This window comes from Apus apus, chromosome 1 (genome assembly GCF_020740795.1).
Source record: "Apus apus isolate bApuApu2 chromosome 1, bApuApu2.pri.cur, whole genome shotgun sequence".
In the NCBI taxonomy this organism is placed as follows: domain Eukaryota; kingdom Metazoa; phylum Chordata; class Aves; order Apodiformes; family Apodidae; genus Apus; species Apus apus.
In genome coordinates this window covers 175473145-175495693 of record NC_067282.1, presented here as the reverse complement: position 1 = coordinate 175495693, position 22549 = coordinate 175473145, and the positions used below count along the sequence as shown (strand labels likewise).

Below are 22549 nucleotides of genomic sequence, written 5' to 3'. Positions count from 1 at the left end.
TCAGTGGAATGCTTAAACAAATAAAAAAAATAAATTAAAAATTGGAAGAAAGAAAGGTGCTTTTTGTTGTGAGAAGGTGAGACTGAAGGAAATAATTAGTTGGGGAAAAAAATCAGGCTTTGTTTGGGCTATGTCATTCTAAGTACTTATCCCTTATGCAGCTCTTTTAGAACTGCTGTGCTAGGCAGTAGCTAATTGCCAAGTCCTTAAGGGGGAGGCAGACAATGTGTTCTCAGCAATGTAAATAACAAAAACAAGATAAAAGCTGTAATGTACAAGTTACACTGATTTGGATTATAAAATAAACTTTATAATTAGCTCACTTATTTTGATTACAGACTCAGCATACTATATCTTAATACCAAATCCTTGCTTAATACAAACCTGTGAGAAAAAGGAGGCATTGCAAAAAATCTCTTGTTTTTGTATTAATAAGCAGTGTGAGCTTGAACTATATTCTTTAAATGTTATACTTTCTTCTTCAGTCAGGTCTGATCTATGCTGTATTGGGGTTTTTTGCCAGCTGTTCACATATATCTGCTGGGGTTGGATATCCACTTGATGTCAGCTACACAAAATGAAACTTTCTTTGATGGAAATAATTTCCCCAGACAATGCAAATATTTATTGGCTATGCATCAGCTGCAGAAATTGAAGTACTTCTCTTAAAGTCTGAAACCTGCTTCTAAATGTACTGTTGTGTCAGTAGAGCCTTTTGGGGTGATGGCTGAATTACAATGACCAGTTAAGTTATAGAACTGCTTCACTGACATACAAGTATCAACAGAAAAAGATGTGGTAAAATGTGATAAACACTCTAGACCCAGGGTCTTACAATGTACTTAGACCCAAGAAATTAGTTATATACTTTATTTTATAGATTAAAAGAGAAGATTTTCAATGCTCTAAGCTATAATTTAGCTTTGAAATACATAAAAAGGTATATGCTTCTGCAGCAATATCAGATTTTCACGGTAGTAACTATTTGCAAATCTAAAAAGGTATTCTTATCTGTCTTATAATTAATTTTTTACATATACCTGCATGTGAATTAATACATGTTGGTGTTATCTGATCTTAACCACCTGTTTAATTGACTACAGCATGAAATATTTTGTGTTTCTCTTTGATAGCTGTCTCGACTGCAAGCCTTGGAGGCTATATCCAACATAATTAGAGCAGAAAGCAGATTTGTGAGACAGGGAAAGCTTCCCAGCAGAGATAGCAGAAAACTGTCAGGTTTTTGCTGTTATTATCTTATGGATAAGGTAAAAATAGAAAAAAAAACCCACACCTGTTTTCTTTGGGGGGAATGTTTGGTTGTTTTTTGCAAGATACACTAGCTTCTTCATTTCTTGCTAGTTTGCAGCCTATGTAAATATGTTACTATTCTTCAGTTGTAGTGTACATATGGAAATACCATTACTTTATTATGAAAAATGCACTTAAGGCTTTTTAATACATACTTATTGATATGAGACCTGTAGAATTCAATCTAGTGAGATTAAATTAAACAGATTCTTTTTGCTGTACTACAGTAGATACTAGAGTAGTTAGTTACTGTTTATGGCTTGTGGAAATACTCTAAGTTATGTGAAATTATATTTGTCTTCTTTTCACGCAAAGTTGACTGTTGGTAACAAAGATACTGGTCTTTTCTTTTGTTCGTATTGGCCTGAGCTACATTTGAGGAAAGGGCAAGATTCATCCACAATGTAAGATTTTTTGGCAGCTAGGGAAAAGTCAGGCTAAAGGCAAAAGTCAGGCATACTATAGAGATTAAAAACATGGGGGTAAAATCTTGGCAGCAGATAGTTTGTAGTGAGGCTAGTGTAAGAATAATGGTTTAGTTCGGAAAGGTGAGCTGGGCTAATTATTCTGTGAATTATATTACCCCTTTCTTAAGAACACTCTTTGTACCCCTGCGTATTGAATTTTGTCACCTCCTGACTTTGCTGGTTACAATTCTGTAATTTACAATGCTGGAAAGAGATATTTGTATTGGAATGTTGTGCTTCTTTTCTGGTGTCAGGTAAAGGTGATGTCTTTATGACACAGAATCCTTTCAGGATTCTGTGAATTGTATACTTGTGCCATACCACAGCACAAAGAGATGTTTGAATAATATTTTACTTAAGCACAAAAGGTCTGAAGATGAAGCAGTCTTAGTACAAGTCACAGTATTTGGTTCCTCTGTCCATTTATGTCATTTGGAATGAACCAACAACAAGAGGGAGGAGTGCTGGGTTTTTTGTTTGCTTTTTTGTTTTTCCATTTGTTAAGATGGAACAGATATTGGGCAGAAATTGTGACAATCTTTTTCAGGCAGTAGGATTGTGTAGCTTTTTTAGTTACTCACCTTAGTGTTGCAGTAATTAATACTACAGTTGTATAGATTATTTGATGGATGCTTCTATGTGTACAATTCAAATGAAATACCTACGTAGTGGTAACAAGATTTATAAAGCTAGCTGTTCCTAAAATCATTTTGGTACATGGGTATTTGTCATTGTCTGTTTATTTCTCTGCTAGTAGAAGCCAAATCATATTCTCAGGGAGAAATAATTTTTAAAATATTATTTATATTAATATTGCCATCTAAAAGGTTAATTAAAAGGCCATAAAGCCATGACTGACTCTATTATAAATTCAGTGGTTCCCCCCCAGATAAAAAATAATTAATTTTAATAAAAGCTCTGATAATTTAAAGTATGTATACAATACTTTTTGTCCCTAATTGGCTGAGGTTTTATACACAGTATTTAATAGTTTAGTTTAAATTTGTTACAACCTTTTTATGCCTGAAAATCAGATTGAATTATTAAATCACTCCATACTTGTATCTGATTTCTTAGTCTCCTTTTGATCCATGTCTCTTTAAACTCAACTGGTCTCAAATATTTTTTCTGTTATTTCTGTCCCATGAATTTAATAAAACTGATTCTGAAAGTATGGTGCTTTTTAAAACATTTTTCTGAACTTAGTTGATTTATCTTTTTTCTCTCTTGTTTTCTTTTTTTTGCTTTGCTCTTTCCCTATCCACTTTTCTTTTTAAAGAAATCCGTTGGCAAATGAAATAGCTTCAACTTTCTTACTTCCTCTTTTTAAACATTTCTGAGATCTGAGTAACTGTTTATTTTCATTTTGAAGATGTTTTGCTATGTGTAAATATATTTAATGTTAAACCTTGACTGTGTTTTTGTACAGACCTTGGAGAAGAGCAGCAGACTATCAGAAAAGGAACTTGCTGAAGCAGCAATCAAGTGGGCAGCTGAAAAGGCAGAGAAGGCCAATGAAAGCAATTTACCTGACGTATCAGAGTATGATGTAAGACAAGGAGTATTAATTTATTTTAAAGCATTGCAACAACAGACTCTTGTTTTTCTCTACTCTCCTGAAAGTCACATTTTAAAACTTACACCTGAATTTGTCTGCCTGTGCTATTAAATGTTTGTTGAAAGGGAGGGAGAGGAAAACTAAAGCCTTGTGACTTATTTATTCAAATGCATAAAAAGAGTAGGTTTTCTTACTGTAATCTGAATTCATGTTGAGCTACCACAGACAAAATAAGGCTCCAGCTCTCTCAGAGATTCTTGCAGTAGTCTAAGTGTGTATGCCTACTGAACTCCTTAAAATTAGCAGGGGACTTCTGAGTTGAAATACGAGCGTACATGTAATAATAATTAAAAGAGAAACTCTGGTTTACTGAGTTCAGTTCCATGCCATGGCAGCCTCCCATGTCACGTATTCCTTTTCAGAAAGTAGTTCTCCTCTGTATAAAAATTAAGCTTTTCCAGTGGTACTGCAGTGAGTAGGTTTTTTGTGTGTTTTTTTGTTTGTTTGTTTGTTTTTGTTTTTTCCCAAAAAAACTTTTATTTAATTAAAAATCAGCATTAATTAATGGCCAGTGTATACCCATCTGTTTTTGCCCCTCCTTGTATTCTACCCCTTAAGGTATTGAAGTGTGCTTGTATCTCACACTTGGTCTAGATTAAGGAAATAAGCTCACTGGACCAATATTTATCTGAACTTTTAAAGTCCTGTCTGTTGATGATGGCTGGGTGCATCTTGATACTGGACAGGAAGATCCTGTTGGGCAAATAAACTGTCAGTTTCCCTATATGAAAAATAAATTAAAGAAAAAAAAAAAGGGGGGGGGAGGGGGCTGGGCCTTAGTGAAGAAAAGGAAGCAGGAAACTGCTCCAAGCAGGAATGCCATATGGAGTTTTTGGCTTTTTCCAGTTTATCTTACATAGCGCTCAGTAACTGATTGTTGTGTTGCACTAAACTTTTTAGCAGCCTTTTTCTCCCTCTCAGGCATTTCATGAGTTACTGCAGGACCAAGATTTGAGATGCAATCCTAATGGTTTACATTACTGTTTATATGACATTTTGAGCTGATGCTTATAAGACCACTTAAGCGTTTTTTGTATTGTCTAATGCTCTTCTTGTTCATTCTTCTTAAGTCTTAATGTTCTCCACCTCTTTATTTTTGATAGTAGAAAATATTTTATGCATCCTCTTCAGTTCTCATGTTCAATGTTATTGAAAAAACAACTCTACATTCTACAAATCTGTTCTGTAATATTTGATTTAAATATACTGTAGTAATTTATTATCTTTTTACATCTCTTATATAGACTCTTTATAGTGGGAGTCTGTTTTCTTTGGGGCTTGGCTACTGCCTTAATTTCTGTTTTAGAGGGAAGCTTATACAATTTTGGTTCTTCAGTAACATTTCTCATCAGGAGTCCTCTCAAGTGTATCTTTGCTTTTGCTATACAATAGGTATCTCTGTTCCTTTAACACTGAACCTGTGGTCCTGAATGCTGCAAAAGTTCTTACTGATGGCATTTTGACTTTGTCGATGCCTATTTATCTTTGATTTTGTTTTATTCTTACCCAGAAAACTAATCTAAATTTCCTGGTGGATTTTTCTTGCTAACTGGTGTTATATAAATCATATATACAAGTTTCTTCTCAGCAGAAGGACAGGTGAAGGTTATCTGACATAATTGTCTTTACCCAGTTAAGATTGTGTTATGGGTTTTTTAGGATGTTTAAAATCCCTATTTCTGTATCGTAGGTTGTAGCAACAATACATCACTAGTATCCTTGATAAGCAAACTCATATCCAACTGAATATCTGTATTTGAGTTCTTCTTTTTGCTCTCACACCTAGAGGTTTTCATTTTTTTCTCAAAACTCTGATTATTTTTTATTATTTTTTTTTAAGACTGGATCTTCAGCTCCATTATATGCTGAACAAACAGAGGAAACAGAAGCAAATGTGCCAGAAAGTAATGAATTATATGAGGATGGCCAGCTTCTTGACCGCTCAAAAGCAATTGCAGCTAAGACAAAGGAGATAGAACAGGTGAGTCCTCTTGGCATTTTGTCATTGATGTGATACCTGTTTAGTGGTTTGATCTTCTAGAAATATGTTGATTTAGTTTATTTTCCTCCTTCTTGGAGCGTAATATTAACGTAATCTGATTTCTTGAGATGATGTGATGATAACATCTCCGTCTATTTAATTCTGAAGAAACGTGGCATTTATCTGCACATGGGAATTAGTGGTAGTTTTCTGTAACTTATATGCAACACCTGCTATTTTGCAACTCAAGAAAATTACTGCTTCTTTGAATAATTTTTTTAAAATGATATATCATTTTATGATATGATATACAAATATGATATATGATATACAAATAATTTCAAATATAATTAAAAAGTAAAACTTTCTGTGTGATCAAATTATCAAATTACTTTTACATTGGGATTTCTTTAAGTATATAGTTTGGGAACATGAGAAATTGCCTTTTGGTTTGGGGTTTTTTGTTGAGTGGGGTTTTTTGTTTGTTTGGGGTTTTTTTAGGATTTTTTTTTCCTTGTTTTTGTTAAATTTCAACCTCAGTGCCTTTGTCATTCTCTGAAGATTATGAACCTTTAGATTTTGCTTTGACTAGTGTGTTATATCTGGACAAGGGAGGGATATTGTATTCAGAATTTGTATTCTTTTCTCTTCTATGTTGAGCACTTGGGGATTCATTTAATACAAACCAGGATTTCTGTTACTCGTCTTGAAACTGAGTTTTTGAGAAGGTTCAGTCAGTATTTATTAATGTATTAGGCTTTTATATCATGTCACCGTACTGTAAGGAAATTAGCTACAGTAACTTTCAATTTCATTTGTCATAAAGTGTTTCATTTCCATCTTTTAGATACTTTCAATTGAAAGTTTGAAGATTTTTCTGACTGGGTCTTTCTGACATAAGTGCAACTATGGAAATTGTATTTAAAGCTTATAATTTGGTTGAGAGATAGAGATTACTTTGTTCAGACTTACTCTAATTTGCAGTGTTTTCAGTATGCCTGAGATGGGTGGAAGTGAAACATAGATCACTTTTCCTGCTCGTGATTATCTCATAATAACATCTTGGTCTTAATTTTCCATTTTAATTCTAGTGGCCTTTGTTCTGATGTTTTTTTGTTGCCTGTGGGCCCATTTTCTCTTCTGTAGTACTTTTCTTCCTTTTTTTTTTTTTGTTTTGACACTTGAAAACCCAACTTCTTACTTAATTGTTTTTGTTTATTTTTCTTTTTAATGTTGACTTTGCATAATCATGTTACTAGGGAGCATGGCTTTGTATGTGTACTGAGTCTGAATGGGATGGAGTTAACCAGAGCATGCTGTATCTGTGGGGGTCATGATGCAGTTTGGTTATTCCTGTGTGTCTCATCACCAGGTCATACGTGGCCCAAATCAGCTACTACCAAATGCATAAACTTATGACTATTTAGAAATGACAAATTGAAAAAAAAGAAAAAAGATTAGGAGCAGATTTTTTTTTTTTAATAGCAATTGTGATGGTTTAGCCGGATGCTGCTGAATCCGTGATTGTTTTTTTCCCCATGAAGTTCTACACCTTGGTCTTAAGGACAGGCTTATGGTGAAGACAGATGAAAATTTAGGCATAAAAAACAAATGTTGTTTTCAGTATGATCTAATGCTATTATGTGTGGTAGAGTTTGCACTTAGCTCTAGGGAAATCTAGATTGTGTTCTGTAAAACAATACTTCCAGGAATTTAGCTCAGAAAAGCCTGAGGAATAGCTTAAAAAGATTTGGATTTCATAGATCCAGTTTCTCTTGTTGTTGATTTGAATATTGAAGCTGCCAGGTTCTGCAGAATTAAAATAAGATTTTAGAATTATACTGGAAACATCTTCAATACATTTTATTCAACTGGACAAGATTTGTATTTTTTTATAAAATTAAGCACTATGAATTTGTTGAGAACTAGATGAGCTATGTATTTAATCATTTAAACTTAAGACTGTAAAATTACCTGTGTGTTTTTCAGATCAATGTTTAAAAATAACTTCTACTTCAGTAATTAAAAAAAAATTCCAGAAAATTCATTGTTATGATAGTCCTGATGATTTTCATAATTGAGAAATACTGTGGATCTTCCTACAGTATAGGAAAGCAATATCTCTAGAAATTTGTACACTATTCAGCTGACTTTGAGTTGTTAGCATCTAAAAGTAAACTTGGTTCAATTCTGTGTGGCTTGAGTGCTTTGGCTTTAACAAAGAGTGAGAATGGGAGTGGAATGGAAATTAAATTTGCAGTCCTGTGGTGAATTGCTTGCTAGAGGTTCTTTGGATGAACTTCTCAATATGATTTCCTACTGTTTAACTGAAAGTATGTTTCTGGTGTTTGCACAGTAAAATTAGTCTTTAACATGCAAATTTAATACTACTGCTACTCATGCTGTATTGTTTATATAGATGTAAAATTTAAATCTTTGAAGTGAACTGTAGGCTATAATTAACTTTAGAAATAGGAAGACTGATTTGATAATGAAAAATAAAATACAAGTATAATAAAGATTTATACAATTTGTTTCTGAGTATTTGTCTTGAAGACTCAAGAGCAGAATAATTTTATTTTTTTTCCTTCTATGGACTTTTTTCTAGTTCAGGTGTTTAAAATAGCTTCTGAATACCTAGTTTTAGTGTACTATTTCTGGAGTTTAATTTTTTGAAGATTTACTAAAATGGAATACTTTTTGCCAAGAGTTACGCTACAAAAATGATGCTGTAATTCTCTGCAAAGCAGGATTTCCAAAAGATTGGTTTTCGGTCTTCACTGGACAGCTACTAAAGTATTTAAAATCAGTAAATCAATCAGGGTAGAAAAAACTTCTTGTGCCACTGGCTATGTGTTTAAGAATTGGTGAGGGTCCAGCTGGTGCATGAGAAAGTAAGGCTTTCTTAGAAGGTCTGACCCACCAGACCTCTTCTGCTTTTGTCTCCCAAGATGATCTGCTTTCTTTTGGAGCACCAGATCAAATGATATTTGCTTTACAGTTTATAATTGTTATCATTCTGATTCCCAGGTGTTCTTCCTGTTCCAAACTCCTGAAAAAGCACTTTACTTTGTTCTCTCACAGCCCACCTATGTTCAAAGCTCCAACCAGGAAAAAGAGCAAGCTTTTTTAAATATATTACTTCTTAGTATGGTACTATTTCAGGTAAACCCAGGGGCAAAAAGCTGTGCTGACAGAACACATACAGTGTGTCACAATGAGCAACTTCATTGCTGTAGAGCAGGGAGACAGGCAGCCTGATGCCCTCAGTGGTAGAAGGGGTGGCAGCTTGTGATGTAGTCTGTTATTTCTCTTAAGAAAAAACAGTAATGAAAAGTCTCTTAAGCAATTGAATGATGTATTCATAAAAATGTTCTGTTTTAATAAGTCTGTCTCTGTATCTTGTGTATTGCTCTTATCACTCTTTTGTCAAGTTCCTTCTATCTTGTCTCTAAGTTAAAATAACACGATCATAAAATACAGAATTTTAAATGGAATGTGGTTGTAAATGATCAACAAAGTATTTGCATGCTATTTTTTTGATGGGGGGTTTACTGTAAGCGTTCATGTAAAATTGTATTTGAAGAAAAAGAAGAAGAAAAATAAGTGCTGACTGTGATAGGACAAAAGTTGTCAACAGCTAGTTGCTGTTTGCAATTTAGTAACTGTCTTTTAAGAGCCTTGCTGTTGCTTTGCAAGTATTAACTGAAGCTGACATAAAGAGAGAAGTTGTGCTCATGGATGAAGGCTTGAATTATCCAGATACTAAACAGAGCCAAAGAATTAATTTTGTGACTCCCAAACTAAAAAAACTCCAAAGCATGTGTTTAATTTGAAGCCTGCAGATATTACTTGGGAAGGAAGAACTTGGCTGAAGATGCACAGGCACTTGAGAACATTGCTGAACTGAGACCACAGATCCTGGAAGTCTCTGGTCAAATCTTGGAAGTGACAGGAATAGTGGAAGTAGCATAGAAACATCGAGGTTGGATGGGGCCTCACCTGAACCAATCTTCTGTTGAAACAAGGCCTGAGATCAGGTCGTTCAGGGCTCTGTCAAGATGAGTCCTGAATATCTCTAGTGAGGGAGACTCCACTGTGTCTCTGCACAGCCTATTTCAGTGTTTCACGGCTAGCTCACTGGGCTCAGCTGCCGTTAGTACGGCATGCTGCTCTCCAGAACATTGTTTCTTTCCACCAACAAAATGGTTTCTGCTCCCTGCTGCTCTTGGCAATTTCCTGTCCCTATCCTTGAAATGTGGAGTCCCAGCTCCTTGCTGTGGTCCCTGGCTTTTGGCTGGCCTCACTAGGAGGGGATGAAGGATCTGCTTCACCTGGAGTGTGCTTGGCTGCACTTAGGGAAGAGTTGAGTTCTCAAGACCTGCTGGCTCTGACACTGTGGTTGGCAGAGCAGAATCTTTCCTGGCACTTCTGCATGGCAGGTATTGGGAAAACTGATCTCATTTGTCGTAGTGGAAGCCTATTAAATAGGTGTTTAAAAAATTAGTGTGGGTACTTGAGAATAGTGTAGCTGAGAATTTTGTGTTGGCATGTCAAGATCAGTGTATATTCATAGGTTGCTGATGTAATGATTTAGTGCACTTTTTTGTATTTTTGCATTTAATATGCAGCATACATTAAAGTATTGTTTTGGAGTTGTTCAGTTTCTGTTTTCATATAGTTAAGGATCAGCTTATGCTTTTAGCACATAATATGCTGAAGTGTGGGGTTTTTTTGGAAGTGATGACAAATATGTCCCTGGTGTTAAATTCACAGTTAGAGTAATTCAGCGTCGGTGTTACACAAAAGGCTATCTCTTTGTTGTTCCTTTATGAGCATGAGTAGCAGGGATTCTTGAAATGTCTTATCTTGTCTAGACATCAAGTCTGCAACACTGTATTAATTAGTCCATTATTATGTGTCCAGTTTCTTAAATGTTGCATATGCAATTTGAAGTGACATGTGTTACTTCTGAAAATCTATTATTTTCTGAAGACAGGCTTTGCCAAATGAGCCAAGTACCTTCCTTGATTTTGGCAAAAAATCAAACTGCTAAGTTTCTGAATGAGATTTGACACTCAGACCTTAATTTGCCTATTAGTACAGAGCTCTGGCATCTAAGGAGGAAGCACAGGAATTAATGCATTCATGAACCCTTTTTTTTTTTTTGTAATGGAACTGCTGGCTGACTGGATGCTTTTGGTTCAGCAGTATTTTTAAATGTTCACCAGAATAATATTTTTAAAATTTCAAATATTTGTATTAATTGCGTGTTTACTTGACTTTAATATTATTTGTTAACAGCCCTCAGTAGTATTAACAAACTGTTACACATAATCAATGTCCTTCTCGCTGGAAGATGCTGAAAATCAGATTTTTCTAAAGTTTGCATTTGAAACTTCATAGATACAGTGCATAGAGAGAGGGAAAAATAAGTGTGTGGCTCAGTCAGCAGGCTGTCCAGATTTTTTTTCCAGATCTGCTGAATAACTGCTTATCATTTTTAGATAAATTACTTTGTCTGGCCTAGAAGTTGCAATTAGATAGAAATACATAAGTTTTAACAGCTGTAGCATGTGTAGTTTCAGAAGAACTGTTTCTTTTTCTCCTGCTTAGTTAGATCTCTTGTTCTGGTAAGAGCTATATGGCAATAATTGAATTGTCTTTGTATTTGACACTTTTTAATGTGATTCTGTTCTCTGAAGGTGGTGCTCTGAGACTGACAGCTCACAAAATTAAACTCTACATTGTTAGGATTTGATTGGGAAAGTTTTGGTTTTCATATCAGACCATAAAGAAAACATGCAGGCATTTTTGTCATGGTAAAATAGTTACAATTTCTGGTATGTATGAAAGTACACACTATACCTTCCTCACCACCCTGTCCCATGTCCATTGCTAGTTTTGTTTTGCTTCAAACAAAACTGCTTCACAATGCTTCAACAGTGTAGGGGTGAAAGAGGTGGTAAATATGAGGTAGCTTCCTCATCTTGGCTAGGAATAAGCTGATGAGGAAGAGTGGTAGGTATATCAGAAAAGTGTTATAAAGTCTGGATATGTTAAATTGAAGTTTTAACTGTGTAAGTGTTAACTGTTTCAGTAACATAACTGTTTCAGTAACATAAATAAATAAATAGGATAATGTGAATCCAGGAAGGAATGAAGGAAGCTGTCAAAGCAGACCTTTTATGTACCTGTTCTTTTGACTTAAGCTGTGCCAGAGAAACAGGTTACTGTTTCCTTAGGTTAGCTTGTGGGTCTGCTTGTGCTGTTGTTCATTTCAGGCAAAATTATCTAGATTAGAAAAAAATCTCATAATTAAAATATGAGTCAAGAGGTAGGTAAGTCAAGTGAAGCTGAGGGACTGGAATAGTAGCTAGAGAACACATTAAAGGATTATTCCTGATTATGGATGAGGTCAGACATGCTTTGTTTCTGACAGGAGTAGACCAAACAAGAGGAACAGGCCAGATGAGAGTAAAAGATGGGGAAGCTCTGAATTTTGTTTCTCTCCTAGCTTTTCTGTTCTTCAAATCTTGTGTACTTGATCCACAGTAACAAGGCCTTAATGGTGGACTCATCTTCATCTGTCTAATTTGGTTGGTAGTGTAGTATGTATCATGCCTCCTCTGAGCTTGTTTATTTTATTTAAATGAAAGATGTAATTAAGTGTGTTAATTTAGTTTTTCCTAATCAAGAAAACATTTGTTTCAAGTTTTAGTATTTTGCCTTAGGCTTCTCAGAAAAATTGATGATGATTCCCTCACTTAATTATTTCATCTGCGTATGATCTTGTTTCATCCTTTTGCATTTTATTAGTTTCCTTATATCAGTACTCATCTCCTTATATTCAAGGCAAGTAATTTATTACTTTTTATGCATTCTTTGGCACTTTTAATTCCATATTAATTCTGACCTGCTGATTTTTCTACTCTTTATTTTAGACCTCCTTAACTTTTACCATTGCAAAAGTAAAACCAAGTAAGTTGTTATGCTTATTTTCATCTTTATAATTCACACTTGCCCTAAGTCTTTTTTTGTGCTGCGATCCTTCAGTTTTCTAAATCTGATCTGTTTGTTAGAAATCTGCATTTTCATGTTTATTGGGACTGCAAGATGGAGAACTTAAAAACTTTTTGTCAGTATTCTCATAGTATCATCAATTCGCCTTACAAATACATTGATTTAAAACAGGATACTTTTAAAAGGATGTGAAGGATTTAACTGCTTTCCTCTTTGGGTCACCATACTTTGCAAGTTGCAGTCCTTTCCAGTTTTTCACTGTGTTCTCTTTCCATGGATGGTAATGGCTTATTTGGTATGTACTGCAGTGTTCGTAATTACAAACTGCTGCATATGCAAAATCAGCACAACTCGCTCATTTTACTTCAGCACCTAAAGGTATAGTTTAATAAGGAAATGTATTACCATGTTTCAGGTTTTTGCCAGCAGCTTTTTTCATTGAAAAGCTGATAAAAAGTGAGTGTTATGGAATATGCAACACTCATAAAGCGATACTTTTAAGAGAACTTAACACCCTAAGTGTATGCATGTATTCAGTAACAGGAGGGTATTTTTGTTCTTAGGGAGACTCAAATACATTAGATAGAATTCACCTTTAGCTTTCTAACATTATGTATCTATGGAAGATTTTGTGTAATAGTTTATTTTGCCTTACATGTTTTTCAATGTGACAGTTTTGGCCTGTGCTAAGCACATTATTTTGAAGTTGGTGAATGCTGAGGACTCAACTTGTTGACAAATCTACTAATTATTACAGTTTTTGATGTAGTGGCCATTCATTCATGTGACCAAGCAGGACTGCAGATTCCAAGACCTCAGAGGACTGTTTGGTTACAGACAGCCTTAAAGGGGATTCTTTACAGGTGTTATCATTTCATGGCAGCTCTCTAGAAGACTTAAATGAGGGAGTGTTAGTAGTTAGGTATTTGATAAAATTGCTAGACTTAGCTAAAAAAAAATAATAAAAAAAATAAAGAAGGTTGTACCTGCTTCACTCAGTGCCCATCTCTTAAAATTTGAAAGACGAGACTGTGTTTTGATCAGATAAAGTGAAAATCTAAGGAGATGTCCATTAAATAGTATTTTTTCAATCAACAGCTAGCAGTGAATGCTTAATTTAAAATTTCTTGTTCTGTTATGAGAAACCACAAGAACTTAACAACAGGATGAAAGAAGTCTTGGAAACTAACTTTGAGTAGACTAGGAAGAAGAAAGATTAGTTTCAAGAGATGGTAAGTGTAAACAAGATTAGAAAAGGTGCTGGGAAGAGAAGAAACTCTCTAAAAATGTGTGGTCCTTGATATATAATTAGGAACTAATTATGAGAAATTGCCTACTGAAAAAACTGTCAGAAGTTAAGATGCTTGGAAGGATAAGCAGGACTGACACTGGTGAGCCTCCTGAGGAAGCTGAAGGACAAAAATCAGAAATGATTAATAGTCTGAGCCTTGATAAAGACAGTAGTTTCTGTAAGAGTGAGGATTGTGGGTTTTTTGGTGGTGGTGTTTTTTTGGTGGTGGTGGTTTTAATAACTTGAATTTAATTTGGAGACTAGAGAGCCTCCTCTCCAATATTGTATCCATCTTATTCTTGCTTTAACAGAAAGGCATTGGTGGACTTGAAGGGTGATGTTAGCAGTGTTGTTTGATTTTATTTTAAAATTGTTTTAAGGATTGAACATAAAATTCTCTCTTAGTTGTCTCAGTGCACTGAGGCTTAAAGTTTCAACTTTTTTAGTATTTTTCTTTCTTATAACCTAAGTGTCTCTTGAACAAGGTATCTTTTGAATTTTGGAGGAATAATTCAGCATTGTTGCTGGGAAGACCTGCTGCTTCCTGAATTGAAGAAAATTGAGAATAGGATCAGTCCCATATCACTAATAATTAGATCCAGAAATAACTCAGAAATAGCCTCAGCTCAAAGAACTACTTAATAGCATCTATTCCTCTCTGCTCCAACACTAATTTCTCTACAGCTCTCTCAATATTCCTGAGACAGTCTGAGCTCTGATCTTCTGAAAGACATAGAAATGAAACATGAATCTTAAGTGGTGCTTAAAGCGGGATGTATGTGAGGCAAATGGAGAACAGTGCCATAAAGGAAAGGTTTTGTAAAATTATGTGGTAACTGAGCAAACATGTAAAACCCGCTGGTAAATGGCAAATGAAACATCATGGTAGAAAGGCACTTGATATTTGTCATGGGAGCTAGTTTCCATTTCTCCTGCACAGACAAGAGCTTTCATGCCTCAGGAGGTTGGAGTAGAGAGCAACAGAAGGGTATCACACCAACAGCCTGTAGGTAGGGAAAATCTGCTGAAGTGTGAACCTACAATTTTATTTTTTTCATGTGTCTTTTACAGACTGCAGGGCTGATCTTAATATAACAGAAACTTAGTTTGTAGTTGACAGTTTTGCTGGTGCAGGGAGTTTAATCCTCTAATTTATTTGTAATCTGATCTGTATACAACACTGAATCATGTATAAATATAGGATCACTTGTGACCAAAGACACTTGGGTAACAGGTTGGATTTGTCCCTTGGTTCTTAAGTTTCTATTTCTCTTTGAATTCTTTATCTCAGTGCCTAGTCTGATGTCTTTTTTTCTGGCAGTTGTTTCACTGAGCAGGTTAAACTCAGTATGTGTTAAAGATGACTAGGCCATGCTTTTTGAGTAGCTCATTCCTTTCTGTGAACCTTAGTGATTTGACAGCCATTAGTTGAATGGCATTTGGAAAGCAAATAGATAATATAAAATTAAAAAGCTGTGTTTTATGGAGGACTGTTCTATGTTTTTTTCAAATGATTTTGAGTGCAGATAGTATTTATGTAGGTATGTATCTTAAAAGTTTGATAGAAAGTATTCATTTGCTCTGACCTTTGAAATATAAGGTAATCTTATAGGTTTTTTCTTGTTTTGTTTGTTTTGTTGTTTTGTTTGTTTTGTTGTTTTGTTTGTTTTGTTGTTTTGTTTAGTTGTTTGTTTGATTTTTGTTTCCTAAATGATACAGGAAAAATCTTCTGTTGGATAAGTTGCTTATGTATGTACTTCTGTAAGTTAAGATTATAAAACCACTAGATTTTTATCTTGAGGTGTAAATGACTAGTGCATGTAATAATTTCTCATCTACCCACAAGGATTACTTTTCTATTGCGTTTGACTCATATTTTTACTGATTTTATGACTTTCAGTCCACAGTAATTGTCTGGACATACACTAGTATGGTTATCAGAACTTTTGATGGCACACTTCACAAAATAGGACAGAAAAACAAGGACCAAGATTCCCCACAGGACAAAAGTTATGCTATGCCTGTTTTGCTTTGGTACTTTGACTTTGAAAGGCTAATGGACTTGACTTTCAAAATTACAGAAGCTGAATACTGACAAAACCAAGTGGGTCACATTGCTAATGGTTCTTTTAGCCTTTCTTGCTTCCTGAGAACAACTGTTAATGCATTAATTTTCTGAACTACTGAACTCTGAATATTGCTCTGAGTGACAATGGTAACCTTTAATAGATGGGTCTTTCTCCCTCTCCTGCCCCCTAGGTAGCCTAAAGACTTGGTTTTATTACAACATGTAATTTTGTACTTACATGGGTGTCCTGTGTGTACTTACTTGACCATAATTATTTCACACAACAGTTCACCACCTCAATATAGTAGATAATTTATATATTAACCTTTTTGATCACATGCTACCTAAGTAAAAAACCTTTACATAAGCAATTTTAAAGACAAAATCAGAATAGATTAAGAGTATGCTGACACAAACTTTTTGGTGATCCTCTTCAGCTGGAAGTTTGCCTGTTTTATTACATATATATTTTTTTTTAATTGGCTTCCTGGAGAAGCTAGCTTATGCAATCAGAGTATCTGTGCTGTGTATCTCTTGACTCTATTGTCAGGTTTCAGCTAAATTCAATTTAGACAGAAACCAAGATGATTTGTCATTACAAGCTTTATGAAAAAAGGCAGTAGCAGAAACTACAAATTCAGTGGAGAAAGACTATATGAGTACATTTCATTAAACATCAGAAAGTCCCTTTAGGCAAGTGCTACTGTTGTTTTCAAAAACAAAACAATAACTTGCACCATTGCAGACCTCAGCTGCATGTTTCAAGGAGTTTGGTGGTAACCATAGTTGAAGAAATTATGCCCCTGTGCTGTCCTCTGCACTTGGCACAGTAGTCTTCTTGGAGTAGGTCAGGAAAAAGAATGGAAAATTTATGGACATTTATTGAACCAGTTGTCTTATTCACAGTGTGGTTCCTTAAATGTGCCTGCTGCCACAAGTGAGCACCTACTCTGTGCAGTGTGTTGAGCCACTACCATCTCTGAACATTTGGTATCTTGAAGCACTGCCTTAGGCACTCAAAGTTATTTAATCATCAGGCAGAAATCTATAGAAAGTGATAGTCTTCGGTATTTTTGACATTTGCATAGTAACAGTTTCTTTTTGGTCATAGGGAAGATAAAACTTTAAAAAATATTTCTGTTTAATTTCTATCTAAAGCTTCCTTGGCTCTGCATATTTTGGAGAATTTACTCACTTTGGAGCACTAGTGCATCAGTACAGACCCTTGTAACAGCTTCTTCCATCTGGCTTGTTGGAGCCAAACTTTGATCTGGTTGTGAACCACACTGGTACCTAGCTACTCCAGCCCTTAAAGTTCTAGAGTAGATCTTGAGAGGAAAGAGCAGGCACAAACCACAAAATTTTGGGTAGGAAGATAGCTCAGCTTTGTGAATTAAATGGTCGCTTGTATTTAAAACTCTAACCTTTTACAGTTCATTGAAGTATTTGCACTTCAAGGAAAATTAAGATCAAAAGATTTCTGAATGGTTTTACGTATTTATTGCCTGTCAGCTAAGGTGATAAAGAGCTGCAAGTGGTGCAACTATAGCGAAATGGTCCCATACCAAGGTACAACTCACTGAGAAGTAAAGTTGATGCCCTATTGAAAGCTTCTGCTACTTGGTACTGAACAGGAAAGTTGCAACAGTGACACTTGCATGGTTTACAGAAAGAAATCTCTTTGTTCCTTTGGGGGAACCTGTGAGTTGAATGCAGCTTCCTTAAAACCTGTAATTAGATTACTTCTACTGGTGGGACAGTCTTGTGCATAGCTTTCTCAGCAAGGGGATGGAAACTGTACCTTCATCAGCTCTTGGCAGTGACTGATGCATCTCTCCATCCCCAACAAAATAATATTTCTTTTTCACACTGTTGAAAGGAGAGAAACGAGCTTAGAAAGGCATGTGGGTGTCAAGTTAGAAATCTTGCTGTCAAAGTTTTTTCTCTATGGAGAGAAAACAACGACACCAGGGGAGATTTAGATTGGATGTTAGAAGAATCTTCTTCACTGAAAGGATTATTAAACACTGGAATGGGCTGCCTGGGGAGGTGGTTGAATCACTGTCCCTGGAAGTGTTTAAAAGACGTGTAGATGTGGTGCTTAGGGACATGGTTTAGCACTGGACTCAGTAGAGTTAGGTTAATAGTTGAACTTGAAGATCTTAAAGGTCTTTTCCAACCAGAACAGTTCTGTGAAAGAGATGGACCATGCCAAAGGGAAGATGCTGAAGGACTGAATTCAGGAGAGGATCCAGAAGGCAGGGGCAAAAGGATGCAAGAATTTCTGAGGAAGAGGCAAGGTGGAACTATGTCCAGCTGAGGAATGGGGCGACCTCTGAATTGGAGGGTGGAGAAAATTTGTAAGAGATTAAAGGATTTGTGGTGACAGGAGAGACAGGGTTGGGAACTGGGCGTGTGGGAAGCAATGAATGAGGGTGGGACTGGACTTGCAGTTGAAAAAAGATTATTTGTGCCAAGATCAGGAACTGCAGTCAAGAGGGTGGGGAAAGAAGGAGATGGAGAACAAGAGGAACATGGGTGGAGATGGGAATTAATTCTACAGAAGCTCTGAAGCCCATGGGCAAATGAAGTTTCTCCCTGGCTGAAAGGTGGAGATGCTACATCATGCAAGAAAACTCATTGCTATTTCTGGTGCCAGAAACAAGTGGGGAGCAGTCAGGTGCTTCCAGCTTGGTGTCTTCCCCTCTAGATGCCCTCAAGGCATCTGCAGGAAACCTCAATGGTAAGGCAGGAAATGCAGCATTCCTGCATCGAGGGCCTGAAATAATTTACTGAAGAATTTGACAAACATGTCAGTCACAGTTCTGTTGTCCATTTAGTTCACTTTTATTTTTAGTTGATAAGAAATACAGTAATGTTGTTTTTGATGAAACTATCTGCTTACCCAAGTGTAGGTCTAGCCACAACTCAAAAATGCTCTGATTAGTTTTAAAATAATTTCTCTGTTTTTATCAAGTTTATTATAAGGCGTAATTACAGCTCACAGTACAATTTCCCTTTTTCTTACATTGCTATTGAAGGATGTTTTCTTGTAACTCTGTTTTCACTAAAATCAGAAACAAAGATAAACTCTGAGATTTTGTTTCCTCTTTCACCAAGGTCAGTTAATGCTTTTTTTTTTCCTTTTGATTTTCTAGTAACAGGATACCTAAATGTTTCACTCTGAGCTCTGGAAAGCTCTCTTGACTCACCCTTGATTTGGTTTAGGCTGTGGGTTTCTTGAGCCTGTGTATAAGTGATTTGTGCTTTTAATAAGACAGTGAAATGTTTCATAGTACATATAACAGAATTACTGCTCTTGTTATGCTTGCAATCTCCTTTTAGATGGAGAATTACATCTGCATTCCAAATGTGACAATTATAATCTGTACTCTAGTAAATATACAGTAAAAATGGTTGTAGTATTGAGTCATTAACATACCTAATCCAGATGTAATTAATCTAAAATTGTGAATGTATATGTGATTTTATAAGACAGACTTTTAAAAAATTAGTTAAATATAGTATGCATTCTTGGTGGGTGAATTTCCTACATTGTTTTGTCAGTCAGTATTTGGACAATGGGGGGTGGTCAGAAAAATGTTGAGTTTAAAGTACATATATGGTCTCACGACCCAGATAAGTTACCAAAGAAACTCTTTTATTTCAAGCAGAGTGGCTTTTTGCTCCCAAGAAAAGCATGTATCATTAAAATGAGTTGGCTCTGGAGCCTGTTAATCTGTGTAGATGTTACTCTTGTCACTGTAAACAGCCAGAGCAGTGATTCCAAGTAGTAGTATCTCATCTACTGTAAAGATTATTCTCTTCTTGTTCATTTATATTGATCCAAATACATTTTTTTAATTGGTGGGAAAAATATGATTTTTGAATGTATGTATTTCTGACAGTGCAATGAACATGTAAGGTAGCTCCTTGCTTGTCTCAGACCTCTACTGTTCTATACACTGGGGACTTCCAAGAGTGTAACCTCTCCTTTGCAGCATAATCCTCTTTCTTTACTCTGTGTGAGGACCAGTTTGTTTACTTGTTTGAATCAGGATATTTATAATAACTGTTCCATTCTACTTTAGGAAAAAACAGAATTCCATCACTTATAATCCTTTTGTTATAAGTGGTACTGGGTATTTTTGAAAGTCTGTTGCCTTTATAGTAACATGGCTCATGTCTTGCTTCTTTATCTCAGATTTCAGTTTCTCTTCAGTCTGTTGCTGTTTGAGTGTTTCTTTACAGTAAGACTAAGTATTCTTGAAAAATACATGTGGATATTGCTGAAGAGTTATATCAAGATGTACAGAGTTCTGTTAGGAATAAAGCGCTGAGCTTGTTTCTATCTATTGTGGATCAACTAAGATTTTAAAAGAGGCAAGGTCATTTAACATGTTAACTGAGTACAAATACTTAATTTCAATATGAATTCCTCAGCATGTACATGTAATCGGTAAGCAAGTAGTTTCCTGAAACTGTGATGTATTATATATTTTATTAGAGCTCTGAAAGAACATGCATGCATATGGATATAATGTATACAGTGGGCAGTGTTTGTTCTTAATGTTTCCATTTAGCTATGAAACATACCTTTTGTTTGTGTTTTCATATTAGATAAAAATAAGTGAAATCTAAGTACAATTATGTGACAAGGTAATACAAAGATGCTCAGATAATTTAGTTGTGAAATATTTTTCAATTAATTTCTGATATTGCAGAGGGCTAGGTTATGTGAGAGCTTGAGTGAAGACATATCAAGGGAAAAAGGACTCAGATAAAATTGTGGTGAAGTGAAAGTAGTCAGAGGTGGCAGGGGCTCCTTTCTTATGTGTATTGGTGAACTGCAGGGACTTTTGAGCAGGAAGAGTGATTTGGCTTTGTACACAGTGTAGTTTGCTGAGCAGTTAAGAACTAAGGAGAACAAAGAGAAGAGACTAACAAATGAAAGATAGGTTAATAGTAAGTTGAATTAAATGAGTCAATGGATCATATTAAAACTTAGCAGTAAGTTCCATTATATATTCATAAATGTCCTGATTCAAATCCTGGGCATCTGACCTGGATGAGGGAACAGAATGTGCTCCCAGAAAGTTTGCTGATGATACTAAACTGGGAGGAGTGGCTGACACACCAGAAGGCTGTTCTGCCATTCAGTGAGACCTGGACTGGCTGGAGAGTTGGGCGGCGAGAAACTTGATGAAATTCAGCAAGGCCAAATGCAGAGTCTTGCATCTGGGGAAGGACAACCTCATGTACCCGTACAGGTTGGGGGCTGACCTGCTGGAGAGCAGTGTAGGAGAAAGGGACCTGAGGGTCCTGGTGGACAGGAGGATGACCACGAGCCAGCAGTGTGCCCTTGTAGCTATGAAGGCCAATTACATCCTGGGGTGTATTAGAAAAGGTGTGATTAGTAGGTCAAGAGAGGTTCTCCTCCCCCTCTATTCTGCCTTGGTGAGGCCGCATCTGGAATATTGTGTCCAGGTCTGGGCCCCTCAGTTCAAGAAGGACAGGGAACCGCTGGAAAGAGTCCAGCGCAGAGCCACAAAGATGAGTAAGGGAGTGGAACATCTCCCTTATGAGGAAAGGCTGAGAGAGCTGGGTCTCTTTAGCTTGGAGTAGAGGAGACTGAGGGGTGACCTCATCCATGTTTACAGATATGTTAAGGGCGAGTGTCAGGAGGATGGAGCCAGGCTTTTTTCAGTGATGTCTAGTGATAGGACTAGGGGCAATGGGTACAAACCGGAACATAGAAGGTTCCACGTAAACATCAGAAAAAACTTCTTTACTGTGAAAGTGACAGAGCACTGGAACAGGCTGCCCAGAGAGGTGGTGGAGTCTCCTTTGCTGGAGATACTCAAAACCCACCTGGACGTGTTCCTGTGTGATGTGCACTAGGTGATCCTGCTCTGGCAGGGGGGTTGGACTAGATGATCTTTTGAGGTCCCTTCCAACCCCTAAGATTCTGTGATTCTGTAAGATTCTGTAAGCAGTAGTTTTAAGATCTGCTTTCAGTGTGTTGACGCCAACAAATGCAAAGTGTTAATCGTATTTCCTTCATTAAGAGTCTAAGATACTGACTTACCCTGCAGAAGGCAACTGTTTTCTTTTTTTTAATGAAACATTCATTTTATATTAAATCATTCTACAGAGGTCATGGTACCCCTAAATAAACAAATAGCTACATGAAGTAATCCTTTGTTTAGCATGTAAATCAATTATTTGTGGATAATAATCCTTGAAATAGCGAGATGTCTTACCTGCTGATTTGAAAATAGAAAGTTTGCAATGTTTATAGCCTTATGTGGTTTAAAAAACAAAGAGCCCACTGGAATTTCTAAATTAAATGAGAAAATATCATTAATTTTCTTTGTGTTTCTATATTTAATTTGGCTTGCTGTATTCTGAATGATTAAATATTTTTTTCCTAATTTAATTCTGTTCCCAGACAGTGTAGTTCAGCCAGATCTTTATTAGCATGAACTGTTTTGTTTAAAAAAAAAATTTCTGGAAGGCTGCATGAGGGGACAAATGCCTTATTTTTCAGGATGTGTCTGTATGAATAACCCCTGTCCAGTCTGTATCTTTGGGAGCACGTGGTAATCTTGTATGAAGTAAGGTTAAAAGGTAAATGGCATGGTAGTGTTTCTTTTGGCTATTGCATTAAAGTGTTTGACCTTTACCAACCTATTTTTATCTTAGGCAATAAACTGTTTAGTTCTGCTTATCAAAAGAGACTTCACTGCTTTCTTTCCATGCTGTTCTTATCCATAACACACCATATCAA

General features: G+C 35.9%; 1 protein-coding gene across 2 annotated transcripts in view; it reads left to right on the top strand.

Annotated features, from left to right (window-relative positions):
• The window catches only part of PPHLN1 (periphilin 1), a 68020-nt gene that overhangs the window by 32738 nt on the left and 12733 nt on the right, over positions 1-22549 (top strand). The window contains exons 8-10 of one of the 2 annotated variants that reach the window (XM_051608529.1): positions 3208-3327; positions 5237-5377; positions 12322-12358. In XM_051608529.1, the coding sequence (XP_051464489.1) occupies positions 3208-3327; positions 5237-5377; positions 12322-12358 (298 nt within the window). The remainder of the gene's footprint in view (positions 1-3207; positions 3328-5236; positions 5378-12321; positions 12359-22549) is intronic. The other variant, XM_051608520.1, reaches the window with a different exon arrangement.